The sequence below is a fragment of the Schistocerca nitens genome, chromosome 1 (assembly GCF_023898315.1).
Source record: "Schistocerca nitens isolate TAMUIC-IGC-003100 chromosome 1, iqSchNite1.1, whole genome shotgun sequence".
Classification (NCBI taxonomy): domain Eukaryota; kingdom Metazoa; phylum Arthropoda; class Insecta; order Orthoptera; family Acrididae; genus Schistocerca; species Schistocerca nitens.
In genome coordinates, this window is record NC_064614.1 from 829,089,204 (window position 1) to 829,112,149 (window position 22,946).

General features: G+C 39.0%; 1 protein-coding gene across 2 annotated transcripts in view; it reads left to right on the top strand.

Moving 5' to 3' along the window:
• Positions 1-22,946, top strand: part of LOC126262869 (erythroid differentiation-related factor 1) — a 244,620-nt gene that overhangs the window by 107,570 nt on the left and 114,104 nt on the right. For both annotated transcript variants that reach the window (XM_049959739.1, XM_049959746.1), the window contains exons 10-14: positions 3,153-3,605; positions 10,194-10,450; positions 12,676-13,052; positions 19,408-19,584; positions 19,720-19,943. In XM_049959739.1, the coding sequence (XP_049815696.1) occupies positions 3,153-3,605; positions 10,194-10,450; positions 12,676-13,052; positions 19,408-19,584; positions 19,720-19,943 (1,488 nt within the window). The remainder of the gene's footprint in view (positions 1-3,152; positions 3,606-10,193; positions 10,451-12,675; positions 13,053-19,407; positions 19,585-19,719; positions 19,944-22,946) is intronic.

The following is a 22,946-nucleotide window of genomic DNA, read 5'->3' on the forward strand; positions in this document are numbered from 1 at the left end:
ACACTGGGGAAATTCTGGTTTCATACTTCTACACCTGGTATATTGGATTGTAGCAATATCAAATCTCATTGGTCTTCTCTCAGCTCTTCTACTTCTTGTAGAGTTTTTACTAAGGAACAGGCTGTCGAATGATATGGTGTTTTTAGTAATTTTTTTCAACCGTGCATGAATTCACATTTTCCACTGCAATTAAATGAGCACTAATTCAATTCAAACATACTTTATACAAGTGGAATGATAGGGCCACATCACACACACACGACTTGTCTCACAGAAAGACAAAGAGCAACCAAGGCCAAATAGACTAATAGTTGCATACCAGTTATTCTCAACAATGAATTTCAGCAATTTCTGCAAAGTTTTCATGCCTACAAAGGTTTCAAACATGCTACTGCTGTCTAAGAATGCTTTTTATCACTGAGCAGGTGATTGGCTGAACAGATAAATCATATATATTATAGTCTTCAAAAAATTACTGAATTAGTCAAATGAAAGGAAATAAATTTTCACACTTAAAGTTACCTTGCCTGCCTAGAATGAGTTATACTTAAATATGCTAATTTGATACCCTTGAATCTGTGGCAGTGAGACAGTGAGTGGATGAAATTACTTAAAAAAGGATCCTTTTCCATTACAGCAAAAAAATTTTGATTTCAGATATGTGTCAATTAGCAGAAGACGCATTAAAATTTTTATTTTATTAGGAAGCTTGCAATCTAGGGGATTATTTAACACCAAAATCAGTTTCCCAGCATGTGGGAGAAATGTGATATGAGCATTTTTGTACATCCTCGCATTTTTTCTGAAATTGAAAATTGATATACCTTAATATTTTTTAAACATTTTCTTTGTAACTGTATTGCTTAAATAACTACATGTCTGTTAAGTATGTGCTTCTCTTAACTTATGAAAAAAAATCCAAATCAAAAGTTTCATAAACACTCGAGTTGTGGGCATTTATGTAGATAAGTACCATTTTGCAGTGACATTCTTGCAGAGCCCAGTTATCAAAATATCACTACATTAAAAATTCGATATAAAATAAAGTTGTAGTCTGAGACCAAAAAGATTTTTCAGAAGTTCCTATGTTATAGGTATAAGCAAATGTGAATAGTTTTGTGAAAATCTGAGGTAGAGGGTTACAATTCCTTGAATTATTGCATGTTTTGATGTGGAATGATCATTTTATAACTGTCAAGTCACATTAATGCGACCACCTAAATAACCACCTTTTGCAGTGTGGGCCACTGCAAGATGTACAGGAAGAGAGTCAGGGAGGTTCTGGATGTTACCAACAGGGATATGAAGCCATGTCAACTCCAGTGCCATGACTACCTGCACTAGATTTCTCATTTGAGGACCCACCACATGAAGTGTGGTCTAGGTGGCCCTAGAGATTCTCGATTGGGTTTAAGTTCAGAGAGTGTTGTGGCCAGGAGAGTATCAGTAACTCATCCTGGTGGTCTTCGAATCACGCACAGACACTATATGCTGTGTGACACATTTCATTGTCCTGCTGGTAGATGACCTCATGCTGAGAAGAAACAAACTGCGTGTAGTGTTGGAAATGGTCCCCAAGGTTCAGTGCAATTTGTGTTGACCCACAATACCTTCTAGAACGGCGAGATCACCCAGGGATTGTTGCTGGGTGTTTGCTTTCAGACCTTTCACACTGCTTTCAGACATTTCATGCCATATATGCCAAGGACCATCTGTCCGATGAAACAGAACATGATTCCAGTGTTATCACTCAGCGTATGTCCACTTGTGGTACTGACCAACAATTTCCAGCCTTTATCACCAGTGAACAGCAGTCAGCATGGGTACATGAACCAGGGTCGTATTGCAGAAGCCCATATGCAGCAACATTCACTGAACGGTCATTGAGGAGACAATGTTGTTAGCCCTATGGTTCGTCTCAGCTGTCAGTTGCTTAACAGTTGCACATCTGTTCGCCCATACACATCTCCACAGCTATCGTTCACCCCTGTCGTCTATGGCCTGCGGTGCACCACAGTTGCCTCAGCACTAGTTTTGGGCAGCGCCGTTTTGCTATGCACGTCATACTTTAACCATGACGGTACCTGAACAGTTTACAAACTGAGTCATTTCGGAAATGCTTCCACCCTTGGCCCAAAAGACAATGATCATGCGCTTTTGGATGCTAATAAATTACACCATTTTTTCATTATATATCCTCCACTGCTACTGCTGCTACCTGCCATCTGTGAGTGGTTATTACACATGGACGTCGAACGTAGGTTGTGCTCACATTTATGTGTCTGGACAGTGTATGCTACAATAAGATCATGTAGTTATTGATTCTCTATTAGCCTTTGTTCCCAAGATTGCATTCTTTCTTTGGTTACTTTATGGTAAAAGAAACGTGGTAGAAGAAACTTCATTAAAAGGAAAATTACAAGAGGCAGGTTGGCTAGTCATTACTTACCTTGGGGATGCGAAATTTCGATTCACTCATGTAAAAGTACAGAAAACAATCCCAGTTGGTGGAATTGTTAGTTCATACTTCAGGAAGGGGAGAAGAATGGGTTGGGGCAATTCGGAAAGGAGGGACAGACTACTCGGTCCTCATGTTGAGGAGGAAATTCTTGTTGTCCTCACACAGGTAGGTGTGTCTGAATGTGCAGTTTGAGTGACCTGTCTGTCTTATATAACATTCCCCAACTTCACCTCTTTCATTTTTGATGAGGAAACTAACACTTCAGAAAGTTAAGAAACTTTTTTCAACTTGTATGTATCGGCAGTCCTTCAAATTTTGCCTCTTGAAGATAATTAGTGGCAAACCATTGTGTCTTCTTTTAAATATGTAATATGCCAAGTTTTCTGCTGGACTAACTAGAAGAAAAAAATTGTTCTGTATTGAAATCAGTTTTGTTATAAAAAATATAGTGCTTTGCAGAATAAAATATTTATTTTGGCTTTCCAAAGCCACAGCTTTTTTCCTGATTCAACCATCTTTTGTGCATCATATCTATAGTACATTTTATGATCAGCTTGCACAGTAAAGTTTATTTTCTAGAGAATCAATTTATTTTTCTATTATACATTAAAAAACAGAGCAGTTGTGTGAAGGCTTTCAGCTAGGAAAACAGTGATTACGGGTTTTTGTTCACATCAGGTGCACGTTTCAGATAGTGACATCGGCACATTACATGCTCTCCGACCTGTACATTCCTGCCGACATAGATCCAGCAGCTCCTGGTCTTAGTGAACACCTTGCTGATGAACGGACTTGCGACTCTGAAGATGACGAGGAAGACAGAGATCAAAATGCAGAGAATGGTGAAGATAGAAGTGAAAGTCATAACAGTGGCAGTCGCAGTGTAGCTGTGAAGTCTCTGTGCCTCACTACTGGCAGGAGAACAGGGAATGATGAGGCTGGTGGAGAGAGAGATGGAACATCGAAGTACAGTCCTCCCCCTCAATCTTTGCCAGGAGGGCTAGAAGAGCGCTGCAAATTTGCTCTTGTACATGTCGCTGCAGGCCTTGAATGCTTACCATTTTTTAATTGTGCAAGACAGACAAAAGAGAAGTCTCAAGAGCAGTCAGCTCAGGATGAACAGCTATCAGGAAAAGACTATAAGGTAATTATAAATATTTGTACTCCAATGGTATGCCATTCATAGAATAACATACAACTGAATAATATTTAAGTATAGTTCCATTCTTTAATTTATCACAGATACATTCTATAGCCCCATAGACCAATGAGATCAATGGGTATGGAACATGCCAAGACTATAATTACAACTATTTGTTTGTATAGCAGTTCATTTAATTGCGCAACAAAATTCCCCCTGAAAGTACGACTGTAACGCAAACGGAACTGTGAGTTAGTGATAATCCTCTCTTAAAAGATTTACAGGCTCAGTTGCTGATATATTACTGAATAATCAGTACGGTAATACATGTATAATATAAATGTCACACACAAACTGCACAGTGACTAAATGATTTTAATCCAGTCTACACATTTTATTATCTCCTGAGAATAATAAAATAGTGTAAGATATTCATTCATTTGGTGAAATTTCCAAAGTCACAAGTAAAATGTGAGAGTGATCCAAAAGAAATTGAGGTAGTTTAGTTTTTTTATAAGGAAACACATTAGGGAGAATATCTATTGTGAAGCGGTGGTAATTATTCCAAGCCACCAAAAGAATTTTTAGCAGAAGTTTTTTGATCTGCCACTAAAAGAGATTTTAATCACTCCTCTCTGGGAACTGAAGAGTTATTGAGAAAAAGAAGAGTTCCTCCAGTGGATAATTCCCTGTCATTTTAGATTGCACATGAGCAAAAGAAATTGCTGTTTTAATCATTTGGTCACCAGTGTGGTAAAATAATTTTAATGGAAAATCTCCATAATTCAGTCTCTTCGTAGTTTACAGTACACTATTCTCAGTTTTAAGGGTAGGCCCAGGAACTTGGTACTATCTCATTCCTGCAACTGTTGGCTGTATGCATCACTTGCATCTGAAACATGCAATCTGACTACAATGCCTGGCAAAAAGAAGGGAAGCACCCAGAAGGGGAGGAGGAAATTCAGTGAAACTTCACAGTTTGAGAGGGTCCATTGTATTATTTCAGTGATTACAAAATCAAGTCAAAACTACAAATAACGTGGCTGTATGAACCACCTTCTTGGTATGAAGGTACCCTCCCAACCCACCATGGCCTGGATGCAAGTACTGATTTGTAATTTCATTGGCAAAGGTGTCATACAGCTGTTGCATCCTCACTTGAGGCAAGCTGGACCACAACAGTGTAATTGCTGATGTGCTGGATACTACCACTAGGACCTAATTGATGTCCGAACTATTGAGAACTGATTGGGGGATCGTGCTGGCTAAGGGAGTACTAACAGCACTCAGATAGTTCATAGAGACATGTTCCATTGTTAACAAGCATTATATTGTTGAAAAGTGGCACCATGATACTGTCACGAGAAGTAACACATGAGGACGCAGGATACTTGTGATGTATCATTGTGCTGTCAGAGTTCCCTCAACCACTCCCAACTATGACCTGAAGACATACACAGTGGCTTCCCACACCATGATGCCAGCAGTAACACTTCTGTGCCGCTCCAAAACATTGGAAGAATATGACCTCTCCCCAGGTCACCATGCTCAACACAGCCATTGGTGTTGTGTTAATGGCAGCCTAGGCATGGGACAGTAATTCCCTAGTCCAGCTGCTGCTAGCCTCTGACCAAAGATGTGGAATGACTCAGAATGTTTCAGGGAGTTGATTACTTTTTCTCAGGTGGTATGCATAGATGTGAAGGTGCCGTGAAGTGCTTATGGCACATATAGTGATCCTCCCTTGTGGTGGTCAGAAGTTGTTGACTAGAACTTTAATTATGCATATGCCTGTCCTCACATTCCAACATTGGGCCTTAGTCACATCCAAATGCTGCAAAAACCTGGATGTTGCATGATTTAACCAACCAGCCAAATGGAGAGTCACAGACCCCTTTCAAAGTAAGTCAGATGCTGAAAACACTGTTTCATATGAGTACGCTGCATCTCCATGTTCTTCATGGTGTTCACTCAACATCTGACACTGTTCACGTTCCTTATGTACCACACCAGGCCTGGTAACAACTCTTGTGTTGTTCCCCTATGTGTGTTCAGATTCAAATGTGTTGTTATCTTGAAGCTCTGAAGTACTGCATCTATAATTTAATTTTCTTCTTGGGTGATGTCGACACAGCTTGGGGGCTTCGTTACCACTGCAGTTGTGCTTGTGCTGAAATTTGAGAATCTGGAACCAATTTTTACCAGTGAATATGAAATGCTTCTTCTTTCAACAGCTCCTGATTTTGTATACCAGTGCACATCAGACTAATGACTAACGACTAATGAGATTGCACAAACCCCACACAGGTAGCAGAACAGATGATAACACTGCAGCTTCCATCCCACCTTGAAAATGTGCAGTATCCAGTCATATAAACTCCACATGCAAAACAGATGGCAAAAACCATAGAGAGCTTAACTATTTAACTATCATACTGTTTCAACTATTGTGACCATTGTTCGTTGGCTGGGTAGACATAGACCAGAATGACATGTTACGCCATGTAATTCCTAGCTTAGATGAATGATTTCACAACAGATGTGTAACTTAAGTAAAAACTCTTGGCCTTTCAGTTACTAAGTTGTCATTACGTCTTCCATCTTATGTATATTATTGCATCAATTATTCTTTCCAAACTGGAATCTGGAAGGTATTAGTTTTTTTTTCTGTTGCTACTGTTAGATTTCTTTGTCCAGAAGCTAGTTGAGCATTGCTGCAAATAGCCATTCATTTAATCCATTCTCAAATTCATTAGATGCATTAAAACCATAAATAACTGTGTCATAATCAACTTGCACATTGCTTCAGTTCATTCACACATGTTGACTGACTACAAATAGGGCTGATTAGCCAGTTACACTTTTAGCTTGACCTTAGAGTCTTCAGCTGAGTTGAAGTAAGAGATAAGCTTCACTGTCCATACTAAATCCAGCTAAACTCCCTTAAAAATGTAGAAGCCCAACTGTATCATTTAGAATTTTTTTTTAAAAAGGTACAAAATTCCATTGTACAGAACGTATAACAGTTATTGTTACCACCCAATTGAAAAGTGTATAAACTATCACCATATTGTATCAGTTATAAATATTTGAAGCTTAGTATAAAATACACTATCGTGCGTGTGTGTGTGTGTGTGTGTGTGTGTGTGTGTGTGTGTGTGTGTGTGTGTGTGTGTGCGCGCGCGCGTGTGCGTGTGCGTGTGTGCGTGCGCGCGCGCGCAAGTTAAGACAACTGCTTGCATGAAGCAGCAACACAGGTTTTAGTCCTGGTCTGAACAAATTTTCACTTGTCCCTACTGAATTTATTTCAATGACCTACTGCAGCCAAGTTCTTCATTTCTCTTAAAATCTTTTGTATACAAACGACCACTGTATCACAGTCATGTCTGTTCTGTTTGGTATTGCTGACAGAACAGAGACCAAACATGTATAGTGTGAGAAATGTTGGAGGATGTGAGAGAAATCATTTTGAGGAAAGAGAAATTTTGAATATAATTTCTACGTGTGTAGAGTATTTAAGATTCTGAGGCTTACTCCAAAGCATTTTGAATAAGTCTCAGAATCTTTAGTACATTAGAGGAAACATTCCTGGACTGTAGAGATCTGGAAGATATACTGAGATAAGTCAGTTTAAAAACATGAATGATTAGTGTACCAAAATATGAAGGAATAAAGTGATCATCTCGGGTATTGTAGGTGTCACTTCTTCAAATTCACTTGAATTGTGAATCCCTTGAGTCTTGATACATAACTACAACCACTCTGAGCCTTTGAAATCATAAAATGTATCCCAAGACACATTTTTAGATTCATGAGTCAACCCATGTGCTTCAGTTCACTTAACAATAGGCACGAGGCTGTGGATATTCTACTTCAAATCTTCTTTTTGTCTCTCTTAATCTTCCATAAATATTTAAAGTTATTATTTGATATAACATAAAGTTCAAATTTAATATTACAACTAAATCACGTACTGTCCTTTTTGTGAGTAACCTCCTTAACTTAAAAACCAAATCAGTTAATAATCGTAATATAAACATAAAAAATTCCATATAAATTGACACCAAATGCTAATGTACAACGAAAATCTATGCTGTTATTTTGAAACTATTGACCAAATTCTGTCACATAAAGTTTACACCAATTTGGTTTAAACTTTGGGCCAAAACTAAACTTGTCCCAAATAGTTCGATTGCAGACATCACCTGACAAAAGAGTGGTGGTAATGGATAACATAATATTTGCTTGAAAGTTTAGCTTTAATAAGTTACTACTACAATCCTACAAGGTTGTAAATTTGGAACATTTGTTTTAATCTATGCTGTGTTTTGAAATATCATAACTTCCATTAGTGTCTGACATTTGGTTAATCCTGTTTGATTCAACAGAATGTACATAAACAGTTCTATGACAAAACTAGACTGTTTAGATTCACCACGCCATAACTCCCATTTCACATTTATTATAATAGACTCTAATCCTGATTTTCTATTAGTTACTTCCCATGTTTTCTTTGCAAGACTCTGTGAAACACACTCCTAACTTTTTAACCAACATATCAATTTTTTTCCTTTAAGTCAGCGCTAGTGATCTTGAGTCCTGTCATTAAGTACAGTGATTGTCTGTTCCTCCGTCCGGCAGGATATTTTTCAAATGTAATGCCTTGACCATTTATATTCATGTTAGTAGCATCCAGTCCAGTAATTTTCAACTCGGCCACTTGAAACTTTATCTTCAGACCTTAATTGTTTTACTAAATTATCATTTTGAGCTTTTAACTTTGTTAACTTCTTCAATATCTCTTCCGTCTTGTGGGTGATTGCAGGTATATGCTTAAAAATAATATTTAATTGACAACTAATCTTTATTTACTAAAACTGTCATGTTAAGTAGATAACTTTATTTAAAAAATCTTCTGTACACAAATGCAGTATAACTACTCTGTAACACACACAGAAAGATAATAATAAAAAAAATTGACTTCAGTGGAATTGAACAGTGTTGCTTGCATGGCTCACACATCACGACAATGATGGGGAACTGGATTGCTGTACTCAGTGAACTGTGTTGCTGTTGGTACGTGTGCAGCTGACATTGCTACTGCCCACTGCTGTGGAATAGTTATGGACATGATGAAGCATTAGTAGTCATTTGTTGTCTGTCACTGATCTCCCAAGTCGTTGACTGTATAAATTTTTTGTTGTAATTGCTGTTGATTAATGTTGTTGTTATTCATTGACAGATTATTTCTTCTCAAATCTCTTTATCTCCATAGATATAACTACTTATTTATGTTTTCAGTGAATAGATTATAAATCTACTCACCAAGCGGCGGCAGGGGAACACACACGCAAAAGGATTTAACATTTACAAACTTTTGGAGCCAGTGGTTCCTTCTTCTGGCAGAAGAGTTGAAGGGGAAGGAATAGGGATGAAGGAAAGGGACTGGAGAGGTTTAGGGAAAGGAGTGCAGTTCAGAAAAGTCACCCAGAACCCCGCTGCATGGGAGACTTATCGGACAGGATGAGAAGGAAAGAGTGATTGTTGGGGACTGCGCCGAATGAGATTTGAAAACCTGAGAGATTAAATGTGGAAGACAGGGTAATGTGCAAGACAGACATTACTACTAAAATATTGTGCATGAGTTAATAAGAGCGGAAAGCTGAGGGCATTGTATGCAACAGACGTAGGAGGGGGGGTCAGCGAAAAATAGACAAGTCAGAAAATGGAAGATGAAGAAAATGAAAATGGAGTAAAGAAAGGAGTAGTTACTGTGAATAAATGCTGAGACAGAAGAAATTAATGTAAATTAAGGCCAGGTGGGTGGCGAGAGCCAAGGACATGTTGTAGTGCGAGTTCCCACCTGCGGGGTTCCGAGAAACGTGTCTGGGGGAAGAATCCAGATGGCGCGTGTGGTGAAACAGGCACGGAGGTCATGACTGTCATATTGTACACTATACTCTGCAACAGGATGCTGCGTTTTGCTTGTATACAACCTGTGTCTTTGCGTCTCTCTCTCTCTCTCTCTCTCTCTCTCACTCTCTCTCTTGCTGTGTGTGCGTGTGTGTGTGTGTGTGTGTGTGTGTGTGCGCGCGTGTGTGTGATAATTAAGTTACAGTGATGAAGACCTTGTTTAAGAGCCTTTGTACTGCTCAACACTTTTGCATACAATGAATAGTTTTCTTTTCTCATACGTAGTTAATGAAGGATGTGTTTTGAAATATAGTGTCTTATTATTACCAGCAGCTCTTAACTATTGAGGTTTAGAAGAAAAATCTGTTGGGAAGACAGGTAATTGCTTCTTAATATTTATGAGTTCATGATGTGGGTTTAGTCCACCTGAAACAGAATGAAACTACTGGGTTTAAAATTTCGTAAATTGTATGTACAACAGAAAGTGTGTTGTAAGGGCAACATAATATATTGGTATATATTTGCAAATGTCTATGTGTGTGTGTATGGCAGGCAGATCTGGAGACAGAAAGAGCAAACGGAGTAACTATTCTGTTACTAAGTTATTGTCACTTCTATGTGGTAGTGCCATGGCCTGTTTAATATGTTGTTAAGGTCTGTTAACTGTATATTTTACAGACAGCAAAAGTAGAGGAGAATGAAAAGCCAAAAATGGCGAAACCATTTGAGGCAATTCCTATGCCATACTCACCACTTAATAAAAAGGATCAGTGTGTGCATGACAGTTCAGCTGCTGCGCAGAACTCACAGAAAAAGAGAAAGGATTCATTCCAAAACAAAATTCCTGGTATTCGAAGTTCATCAAAGCACAAGGATGAAGGGCAACATCAGAAATGTGATGAAGAAGACCTGTCACCTAAGAGTTTGTTGTGCAGGTATGGCCTCCTTTTCCAAACTTCACGTTTTTGTACCTTGTTTTTCTTACTGGCACTCCATCATATTTGGTAACAGGTGCTACATTTCATTGCGTGGTACAGTAATAGTAAATATATATTTTATCCTGAAAGTTACTAATTTTTTTCGTGTTTAGCAACATATGGAAAATCTTCCATTTTTTGTGATAAGTTTACATATAGAGAAACACCTGTATCTGCTGTGCAGCTTAAATGAAAAATTCTGCTTCTTATTTCTTTGGTGTAAAGTTCTCGAACCTAGTAGCCAGAACCACACAATGACATATCACAGTCTCTCTTGCTACACCTCGGTAGGCTAAATTGTTCACACGCAAGCCCCACATCGAATCAGCAATTAATAAATATTGCTACAATTTTATGAATGTTGTATTCCTGTTCTCCATCATCTAGAGCAGCTTCTCCGCATCATCAGTCCTCTGCTTTTCTTTACATTGTTTTGCTGTGATCTGTTAATGGTAATTCAGTTATGATTTCCATAACAGCTAACTACCGCTTAGGAGCACAATGTTAATTTTATGGGCAATCATAATTTCTACCACCTTATACTCTCTGCCTTTCTCTATTGATGTTTATTAATTGTATAAATGAAATACATCATGACACAGTCTTTAGCATGAAAGAGGGGAAAGGAGGATGTCGGAGGTGGAGGAGGGGGGGGGGGGGGAGTGGGGAGAGAGAGAAAGAGAGAGAGAGAGGGGGGGGGGAGAGTTTGTTGTCTAAATGTATAACAGCTTAACTTTTTTTTTAAATATCCGTGAAGCTTTTTTAATGTTGAGCTTTTTAAGATAGTCAATAATAATTTCATACATTGGATTGTCTTGTTCCCTTCTGAAATCAATAGAAGATGGAATTAATATTTTATGTATTATTTGTGACTATGATAAATCTCTTCCTTGTATGCCTTGCCACATGGACAGTACAATTTACTTATTGCTGAAAATATTTTCCATTAATTGAGCCCAGAAATATTTCTGGGAACAATGAATTGTGGCCACATCCTAGAAAATATTGCTTGATGTTTTTGCGGGGTGATTCTTGTATCAATATATTTCTTGCCTAGAAATATTTACAAATTCAGGCCCCAGTTATGTTTTTAAACTGAATTTATGGAAAAGAGTACAGTCCTCCTACTTTTGCCATTTGCAATGTAAAAAGTAAAGAAAGAAGTGAACTCTGTTTTGTGGCTGCATTATTTTAAAGCAAGTTGAGTGCTTCCAAAACCTTAATTGACTAACTGATCCTCGATAACTAAGGATATCACACTCAAGTCAGCACATCATTCTGAATGAAATAGGCCCATCATTCAGTTTGGCCAATAGAAATATGAATGGCTATACCAGTTACAACCAGATTAGCAATTATCCATAGGCTACAAAATTGTTGAGGCTTTCGTGGCCACTTGTTGACAAACTGCCTATTGGCTTCTGTCTCGGGTTCTTCGGCCGACGTTCATCTAATGATTTTTCTGACGTTTCGCCAGCACGAGTGGCTGGCATTGTCAAAGCTTCACCCTCCATTGCCGGTGGTGAACTGTTCACCACCGGCAATGGAGGGTGAAGCTTTGACAATGCCAGCCACTCGTGCTGGCGAAACGTCAGAAAAATCATTAGATGAACGTCGGCCGAAGAACCCGAGACAGAAGCCAATAGGCAGTTTATCCATAGGCTGCCGGCTACTGACTATACCTACCAAAGTTTGACACTGCATTTTAAAGTGTTAATTAATATTTCTGTTTTTACGAGAAAATTGCAATGCATGGGTATGTAAGAAGTAAGTTTAAACAACCATCAAACCTTATTACAGCAACAAATTGCCGTAAAATCTGACCTTAAAGAGATTTGGAAACATGTCAGGCTGTGTAAAGAATTTCTTGTGCAAAGGAACGAACGTGTAAAATTTGACACTGACTGGATAATGTAATCCTTACTGGAACATTCTATCACAGTTACATACATAGATAGTGTTACATTTTGCTGTGCAAGTATGATACCTAGTTAGCAAAGAAATAAGATCTTGGCATTTGTAGTGTACATTTAATCAGTACACGATTCATGATTTTAATGGGAATATCTCAAGTCCTTTTTTAATTTTTATGTAATGTTCTTGTTAGCTACATATGTTTACACAAAACAATAATAATAATAATAATAATGCTTTTGTCTTTCTTTTATATTCACTGTTTTCAGGCTTAAAGCTGAGACGATGCCTACGTGGCAACAACCTGCATCAACTGACAACACATTTTGGAGATCTCATTTAAGGATATTACTCTATGAAAAGGCACGTCTTGTCTATGCAACTTTGGCAGAAAATGAATATTCTGCAGAGCGTTTTGGGAGTACATTGCGTTACACTGCAGCAGTTTTATGTTGCCAGAATCTTCTGGAGAGGCTTACAGGCTCATCTGCTTCACCAGGACTTGAGAGTTACCTCCTGGGTCGAGCTGGTGATGCGTGCTTCCGCATAGTACAGGACTGGGTCTGTGTAGAACGCCATCGGCAAAACTTCTCACAACGTATGGAAATGGATAAGATTGTTCTTGGTGGAGAAATGTACTTAGAAGGTAGCATATCATCACATAACTCATATTTTCTGTATCAGTTCTATTGATTAAATAATTCCATAACAGCCAGTAGAAATGTATTATTAGCTATTGTGTATAGTAATTCACTTCACAAATAGGTTTATGGTTGCAAAAAAGAGTTTCAAGTTTAATCCTCCATTAATGCTCATATTTCACAAGTGTTATGAGAGTTGTGGTAGTAGCTGTTCATTGCTGCGGTTCAATGTTTTCAAGTAATGTTCCATTCCCAGTGATGAATGAAGTGGGATGGGGGAAAAGAGCTGAAATAATTCAGCAAGATTTTAATTTTAGCGTCCAAATCAATAGTCCATGGACTTCAGCAAATGTGTGTTTTGGCATAAGTGTGTAATATCTGAAGCAGTGGAAAATCAATGTAACAATATTATGAAAAGAATAGTTTCTACTCACCATATAACAGAGATGCTGAGTCTCAGATAGGCACAACAAAAAGAATGTCACAAAATAAGCTTTCTGCCAACAAGGTCTTAGCCAAAAATATACCACACACACACACACACACACACACAATGCTGGGACTCAGTGTTTGTGCTACATGTTGAATACTAACTATCCTTTTCATAATATTGTGTAATATTTTAGCAGCATTTATCCTCAACATCATCAGGTGCTATTGAAGAACGAAATGAGTGCTATGATCTGGCTTCCTCGTTAGTAGCTATCTTTTTCTTAATTCTGATGTACTGTCATACTTGTGGTGGTCCAGAAATCTACAGCCACATATTCACAAGGTACTCGATCTCTCTCACTCTCGGGAAAAGTATTTTAACACTGGAGTGGGTGCGCCAATTTTTGTAATACAAGTGGACACATGGCGCACTTTGTACACATTTAAGAAATACCTGTCTTCATGTTACCAAAGTAAACATGAATGAGCGAAATCACAGTTTAATCTTAGTTCAATTCAACAACAATGAAATAAATGTACATTATATGAGGTAAATCACTGTTTAATTAAAAGATAATAAAATAAACTTCCATTATATCAGTTTGATGCCGCATACAAGTCTTATGCCACAGTAATGACACATTCAAAGCAGTAAAGAAAGCAGTTGCATCAGATCACAATCAAACACTAATTATTTTGTATACAACTGCCTCATTGTGGGTTTGTGCTGCTAGATGGGAATCAGGGTCAATTTCTTGTACAGATTGTACATGTTTTCACCTACCACATAGTTTATTTTATATTACTGCTGCTCACTTGGACATATGACAGTACATCTTAGCACTGGGTGAAATGAAACAATAATGAAGGAATAGGTAAGAGCTCACAGCTGTAAAGCAATAATGTTATGTGTATTACTTTAAAAGTGTGGAAAGGCAGGCTTAAGCGTTCTGATTGCCACTTGCAAATCATGATTACTTTGGCTGTGGCTATGTTATTTTCTGTGTAAAGAGTGTACATTGTTCTTTGCCTGCGGTCATTTCTCTCTTGAGTGAACATCACAGAGGAAGACTGAGATGAGTGCAGTCATATTCAGTCACCATTTGTGTGATGATGAGTATTAATTTTGACATGCCAGAATCCATATTGGTGAAGCAACAGAAGACAAAACTAAGTACCAGTGCTTCAGTTCATGGTTTAGATTATGTGGTATGCACTGACTTGATAATCTGTCTGTGTTGTGACTCGCCGTTCATTCAAAGTGCCGCCGCGCAATTATGTGCGTCGTTTACATGCGGCGCTGTCTGCCAGCCACGCAGCAGCCGCGCCACCTAAGCGGCCAGCTAGCCAGCGGCCGCTAGACTTGGACTCAGTGCTCATTCAAATGTTACCGTGTTCACATGTATTGCTTTGTCAACTTGCTCAGTGACTTATATGTGTTGCATCGTTTTGAAATATATGTGTTCAACTAGACGTTATAAAAATTGGCGACGAGGATGGGATACGAACTCACGCGTGCAAAGCACTCACAGATGCCCAACAAAAGTAGTCTCAAATTGAAAAAGAAGCTTTGGCCATTATTTACGCTCTTCATAAGTTTGGCGTTTTCCTCTATGGATCCAAATTTCATCTTGTTACGGATCACAAACCACTTGTATCCTTGTTTCATCCATCATCGTCACTTCCCGACAAGGCTGCACACCGCCTCCAGCATTGGGCTCTTTACTTGTCTCGTTTCAATTATGAGATTCATGTCCGGCCGACGGCTCAACATGCAAATGCTGATGCACTGTCTCGCCTTCCCTCTTACTCTTGTTACTGATAATGGTCCGCAATATGCCACTTCCGAATTTGCGGATTTTTGTGCTTGTCATGGCGTTACGCATGTCACGGCCCCTCCGTTCCATCCACAATCAAACAATGAGGCTGAAAGACTGGTCCGCACATTTAAGGCTCAGATGCGGAAACTCCTGACTTCTTCTGCTGCTGATGATGCACTTCTCCAGTTTCTGGCTTCTTACCGTTTCACCCCCATGGGCGACCACAGCCCAGCTTAGCTCTTACATGGCCGACAGCCCCGCACACTACTTCATCATCTGTGGCCTTCCACCTCACGGCCACGAGTGCCTTCGCTTGGCCGGTTCACCGCCAATGTCTTGTCTGGATATGGCAAGCGGCCAAAATGGAGTCCGGGCCGCATCTTACAACACTGTGGCCGACGCCTGTATGAAATCCAGATGGACACGGGTGTTGCAGTGCGTCATTCGGACCAGCTTCGGCCTCGTGTACCGGTATCGCCTGTTCCGAATGCCACTACACCACCTTCGGCTCTACCTGGTGCTCGGGATCTTGGCATCTCTCATTACTCACAATGCAGCCCTCTCACTGTCATCTCGGTGCCAGTACAAGAACGGACGCCACTGGGAGACGTGCCCATTCAGGAACCGGATGACCATCATCTGTCGGAGCCAATCTACTTGCCTCCTCCTCCTACGGACGCCGACACATCACCCATGTCTCCTGTTATATCAACTGGACTTGCCGCAACAGGCAGATTGGTGCACGGGGACCCAGCCGATTCGACCCGTACGTCTTCTGTCATTTCGACCTGGTATCATCGGGGACACTTACGTCCGTACAGGAAGCCTCCTCCTCAAGACTTTACGGCCAGTCAAACAACACCTATGGATGTTAGCACTCTACAGGCCACCTCCATCAAGACCAGTGCAAAAATTTCAAAGGGGGGAGAAGTGTTGTGACTCGCCGATCATTCAAAGTGCCGCCGCGTAATTACGCGCGTCGTCTACATGCGGCGCTGTCTGCCAGCCATGCAGCAGCCGTGCCACCTAAGCGGCCACCCAGCCAGCGGCCGCTAGACTTGGATTCAGTGCTCATTCTAATGTTACCGTGTTCACATGTATTGCTTTGTCAACTTGCTCAATGACTTATATGTGTTGTATCGTTTCGAAATATACGTGTTCAACTTGATGTTATAACAGTCTGTCTGTACAATATCTGTGTAGAATCTTAGGGGTGGCTGTTGTGTCTAGACAAGACAGCCTAGACACAATGAGAGGAAGCCGAAAGGCACGCGCTTAAACTCACGCAGGCTGGCGTGAGGTCTGAAACAGGATACGTAATGAATGCTATAAAGAAAAGTACGTAGCTTCTGGAATACTTAACTTTAATCCACATTTGTAGAACATCGCTCTTGATGATACATTAATAGAATCTCAATATCAATTGAATACGGCGCCTTGCTAGGTCGTAGCAAATGTAGCTGAAGGCTATGCTAACTATCGTCTCGGCAAATGAGAGCGTATTTGTCAGTAATCCATCTCAGGCAAAGTCGGCTGTACAACTGGGGCGAGTGCCAGTACGTCTCTCTAGACCTGCCATGTGGTGGCGCTCGGTCTGCAATTACTGACAGTGGCGACACGTGGGTCCGACGTATACTAATGGACCACGGCCGATTTAAAAGCTACCACCTAGCAAGTGTGGTGTCTGGCGGTGACACCACAGTGGCATCTGTAGGAAGTACACAAAATATTCTATTAGGTGTAGCATTTGCTCTAGTCTACTCGTCTGCAACCATAAAAGATTTTTCTCTACAACTGCTAAATAAAGTTTCTCAAGGCACATATGCATATTTAAGCTCTTTTTGAAATCATAAAAATAAATAAGTAAAATCATTGTTTTGAATTTGGTTACTGACAATTTCTAATAGTCTTATATTGTTGACACTTGCAGCTAATGGTTAAACTGAATGCTGCTACCACCTGTGTGTCAGTGGACCAGACCCAAGTCATTCTCAACACTTTTAAACATCCTCTTCTACATTTCTCCAGATACACAAATATTTTCCCTTTTCGCTAAACATCTAATCATTCACTTTGTGTTTAATTCCTATTGCTGCTGTAATGGGCAGTTTGGGAATGTTGGAAGTAAGTCTGCACAGTAGACTTTGCCTTCTTCTCAGAACAGTGCAGATGGTAATTCCTGTGGTTGATGAAAATAAGTCACATATTTTAGACACACTAAAGTGAAATCAGAAATTCATAAATATACCCCACAATAAAAGGTTGCACTGAATCAGATTAACAGGCACGGCAGGCCATACAATCTCATTTTACACAAATATGTGAAAGGTAAGAATTTTTTTTTTTCCAAACTGTGGAGTGGATTGGAAGGATGTAGTACATTGCTGAAACCTGTTATAAATTTGGACCACAGAAAACTTACAATATTTATCTGAGTTCACAGATATTTTCACACCACATTCCTCCATAAAGCACAGGCCTAGAACAGGTTGTTCCAACTGTGCCCCATAGGCCACGAGCACTGCTGAGACCCATAAACCCACTAGCAGGCTGTAGTAGTTAGTTGAAGCTGCCTACCAAGTAGCCTGTTACACACACTCTGCGTGTGCACCATCCACATGTGGCCAATCCTGCCCACATGGACTTGACTGGTGTAGAACTGTCACATAGGCTTCTGCCTGGTTGCCCTTCCCTAGTTTCCACCTTCAGCCCACCCCTGTCCAGCCCACCTGTGCCCATGGGCAGCCAATTGCCCACTGGTGAGCACACAAGTTGGATCAGCCTAGCCTTGTGCAACAAATTTGACTACAGCATATTGAAACACTGGGCTACAGATTTTCTGAAACTGTCAAGCAGGAAGTGAAATGAGCTTCATGAATGAAGTGACACAGCAGTTAATACACTACATTTGCATTTAGGAGAAAAGGGTTTAAAATACCCCTCCAGCCATCCAGGTTTAGGTTTTTCATGGTTTTACAGAATCAGTTCAATGGTTCCTTCTTATTTATTTACATTTTATGGCCTTCATTGGACCATTCTAGCCAACTTTATACAAAGAATTTTTCAGTTTCCTGTCAGCCCAGTATTTCTTCATTCTCTCAGATCTCATCCTTCTTCCTTCATCGGAAATCCCCCTCCCTATTGTCTGTTTGTTGATTCTCGTTTGCAGTCTGGTTTGTTTGGCTGTGAGTTTCCCAATTTTGTCAGTTTCCTTTACATAAGCCATGATTGATTTCCTTCCCCATCTAATGTTGAGGTGAAATTATATCTTCTTCCTTGCATAAAGAAGCTGCAATGTTGCTAATATGGCCTAACAAGCAATGTTACAATGTCTTTATGTGCAGAGAATACTCTCATATTGGGGAAGCTCCATGTAAGATTAACATTTATTTTGTAAATGTTAAATGCTGTGAGGAATGAAATAAAAGAGTGCGCTAGTTAAGAGTAAGAAGGAGGGGAGGGGGGGGGGGGGACAATTTTGCCATATTGAACTGTCTTTTTCCATAAGGCAATCCTATGTGAGGCTTGGAGCATTGACATTTGGAATATGCCACCTGTAAACACCTGTAATGCCACAGTGAAATAATTCAGTTTGTGGGAGTTTGTTTCAGGAAATGGACATGATCAAACTTTAAATTAGGTCATAAGTGGAGAATTGAGTGATATAATAATACTTCAACAGCGTCAAACAGATTATGGTATAAAACAAACATATTATCACTTGAATTGGTACATACATGATCATTGATGAGGACATTCCAGAAACTTGATAATTGCTTAATTTTAGAGAAAGCAGTAACCAAATCTAATCTAAGAATTATGTTGTTTAGTTGTGTATGATCATGTTAATTGCTGTGTTGTGAGATAAAATTCTGAGCAGTAGTATTTGCTTTTCTTCTAAATTGGAGGATTTTTCCAATGACTCCATTTACTTTTACTTCCTCAAACTGTGTACATTATTAATTAGAATATTTTCTGCTTAAGTACTACTGATGCTGTTACATGTTTCATAATTTACCCTGACATTTTTGAGAACTTTGTGAAATTTTATTAATACTTTTTTAAAATCCGTCCACATTATTAATTAATATTGTCTTTCTTTGGTTAGAACTGAAGCCATTGCCAAGTGAAATTGTTAGTATGGGGCAAATGTTAGCAACTTCATGTAAATGCTATCAGAGGGCCCTTGAGGTGCAAGTATTCCAGCAGCAGAAACACAATCTCATGAGACGTCTTGGCAACGTCCATAATGAACTTGGCGTGCTATATATGAACCAGGCTGCATGTAAGAGCTAAGTGGATACATGTCATTAATAACATAATAATAAAAATTTGTGAATGATCTTAAAATGTATTAAATTTTTCTGACAAAATTTGGAAAAAAAAAACTTTGTTTCCTTGCAAAAATATGTTTTTTCAGCATTATTCCAAGAACGGCGGAATACAGATGAATTTGAAGGTCTGCTGGCACAGTCGCAACATCACCTGGAGCAGGGTGTACAGGCATTTGAAACCGTAAATGATGTTGCAAATATGGCTTTGTTGTTATCTAATACTGGACGTTTGATGCGTACCTGTGCCCACCTGTACACACCTGAAAATCGCACTACTGTGTCAAGTGAAGAGAGATACTACTACAATAAGGTTTGTGTGGATAAGTATTCTGTGTTGTGCGGATATCAACATACTAGGGAGCATGATGTATGTGATGAGCGAATGAGCAATTAGATGTATACTGGAGTACTATAGTAGAGGTAAAAACTGTCTGATAAACAAACAGTCTGAGTGGAGTCAGTGATTAATGCCCAGTTTACACATCACATGTTGTGCTGAGTAAATAAATTTGATAACTAGTTAATTTGATCGATTTGTGTTTACTTTTGGCTTTTAAGGCAGAGCTACTCAACTTCATTTATTTTGTATGTAAGCATTTGCCATCTTTCATGTACATACTAGTTGGCATTGTTGCATGTGACTTAGAAAATATTGCAGTCGTATTTCAGTTGCTCAAGCACAGCACTGCGCAAGTATCGAAGGGGGAACAGTGACACCAGCTTGGATGAATGTGGGAAAGGGCATGGTGAGCGGGCAGCAAATTTCATTGTGCAGCCAACCAAGGGAATTTGTACAACATACTTAGCTTTTTATGGACATATACCACATTTAAACCACAGTTTGCCCAAATCCATTTGAGTTGACTTTAAAATTGAACAAATATGCAACAGTAGTATATATTTCTGCAAGAGATGGTAAAAGTCTACACAGGGGCCTGTAGCATCCTTAACATTTTTTTTGCAGCGGTGTTATCAACATTCACCTTGAGGTATGACAGGAACAAAATGGGGTGTGTCAGCTGCTGGTTCAATGCAGCCAGTGAGAGAGGGGTGGGCAGACAACACATTTGGAAGCTAGAAACATTGTAACATTCTCATGTCAGTATAGAACCAATACCTGATATGTATTCGGCAAATAACAGCAATGTTCTCAGAACCCATCATAACTATGACCTCAGAAATCGCATTAAATTAGGAGGGAACAGCCAAATATTTGTGACATTGAAGATATAAGTTTCACAATGATGTTATCAGGATGGTGCTGATGGTCAAAAATGGGCTTAAAGATAATCAGGATAAAAATTAATGTAACAATTTCTTTTGTTTGTTTTATTTCTCCTTGTATCATCAAATTGTAGGCAGTCAATTAATGACCTAAGTTTAGAATAGGTATAATGCCAAAGTTTCAGGCAGATGCTTTATGCCAGTAGAAAGTTTTTAATTTTGATTAGTCAGATTTTGTTGAAAATAAATTTTTACTGAAGAGCCTCTTTAAAAACGGGGGGGTGGGGAGTGGGGGTTAATTCAGAGTTACAGTATCTCTCGGCGCATTGTTTTTTAATAACAGAAATATAAAAAGCAACAGTACAAAAACAGTGCCTTTCCCAAGCCACACTTGTCAAATTTGACTAGCACAAAGTAATCTAACAAAGGCAGTTGTGTAACTGGTCCCTGCAGGAATTATGTTTGGGTTCGTGATCTGGGGCACAGCTTTATTAAAGGAGAAAGTGGTGCTTGCTGGTATTTCATTGTTAAAATGTTGAAATCAGTTTCAGAAAATTATTCAAGGACTTTTACAACAGTAATGGCTAAGTTATTTAGGCAATCTATGATGGGAAAGAGAAATGGGATATGAGTAGGGGAGAATACAGACGGTGAGTGCAGTTTTTCACAAGAAATACACTGTATTTCAATCCTGGAGGACTGAGATTCAGATCATCTTCTATTCATCCAGATTTATGTTTCCCACAGTAATTTTGAGTTGGTGAAGATTATGACATGTCTGATTTCCTATTCTATCCTTGTTTGACCTTAGCTTTTTGTCTTTCTCGAATTACTTTATCATACCTCAGATTTTTCCCCTTTGCCTAAAGAGAGAGAAGAAAGAAGAAGAAAAGTATCTCATGTAAGTGTTTATAACTTCTTTTTCACACTGTCAGACTGTAAAAATAACAAAGAAATAATTATTATGTTGTCAATATAATGCCTTGTTAAAATGTGCCCAACCCCAAATGGTCAAGCATAAATGACACTGTAGTTGCTAAATTAAGCTAATATGGTACAGTGAGACACTAGAGTAAAAACAGCAATTTGTTCCTGTAAATTAAACATTCAAACTTCATGTGGAGAAAAATTGCTGATCAATTGACAGTGACATTTTTATCATCAAACAACAGTATCATTCATTATGTAATTATGTCATCTTCTGCATTCAGGAAGCAATGTTTTGCAAGAAAAATGTTTTAAACGTCTCCAAAGGCTGCTGCCTCTTCCAGACTGAAATAAGGAGTCGCCTTACTTTGTGGAGTTGAACTTATTTTGACTCTTGAAAATTATTTTTTGTGTGCACAGTGTGCCTACTGTAGCTTCCCATTTTCCTTTTTTTGTTATTTTTTATGCTTTTTATGGCTTTGTTGTTATTATGGTATATGAAAACTGATAACCATTTTAAGGTGTATACACTCCAGGAAGTCTGGACAAGAGCTGGGAGTTTTTGAGAATTCTAGAAATTTTTGATTATTTTAGTTTTCAGTTAAACTTTGGAAATTTTGACTGCTAAGAACTGATACTCTAAAAAAGACTTTTACTTTATCCCATACTCCCATACTGAAGCAGTAAATCATAAACAAGAGAATAACACTAAATGAAACTTTAGTTGCAATGAAAATGCGCTATTTACAACAAAACACAGTGCACACACTCTCCTGACGGCAAAATGTGTCAAGGGCTTTAGGATGAAGACTGCAATACTTCATAACAGTAAACGGCTTTCGATGAGCATGAGGTCACAATTGTTCACATTTTTCTAAAGGGCCCCACACGACAGAACGCTGGAATCCATTGCATGTGTGACCGGATGTTTCATACATGGATCTTAAGTGCGTGGGCAAATCGCAATGATGGGATGCTAATCACTGCCCGTGTGAAAATCCGATGCAATTTCATGGATCACTTGTAATTTGTGGACATATTATTACTGCCTGTTTGGTTAACGGCAGTGTGTGACAATGTGGCTGCAACCTTTTTCTTTATTTATTTATTGCGGTTGTGCAGTTTAGTTTCATTTCACATGGACCACCTTGAGTAAGAAATT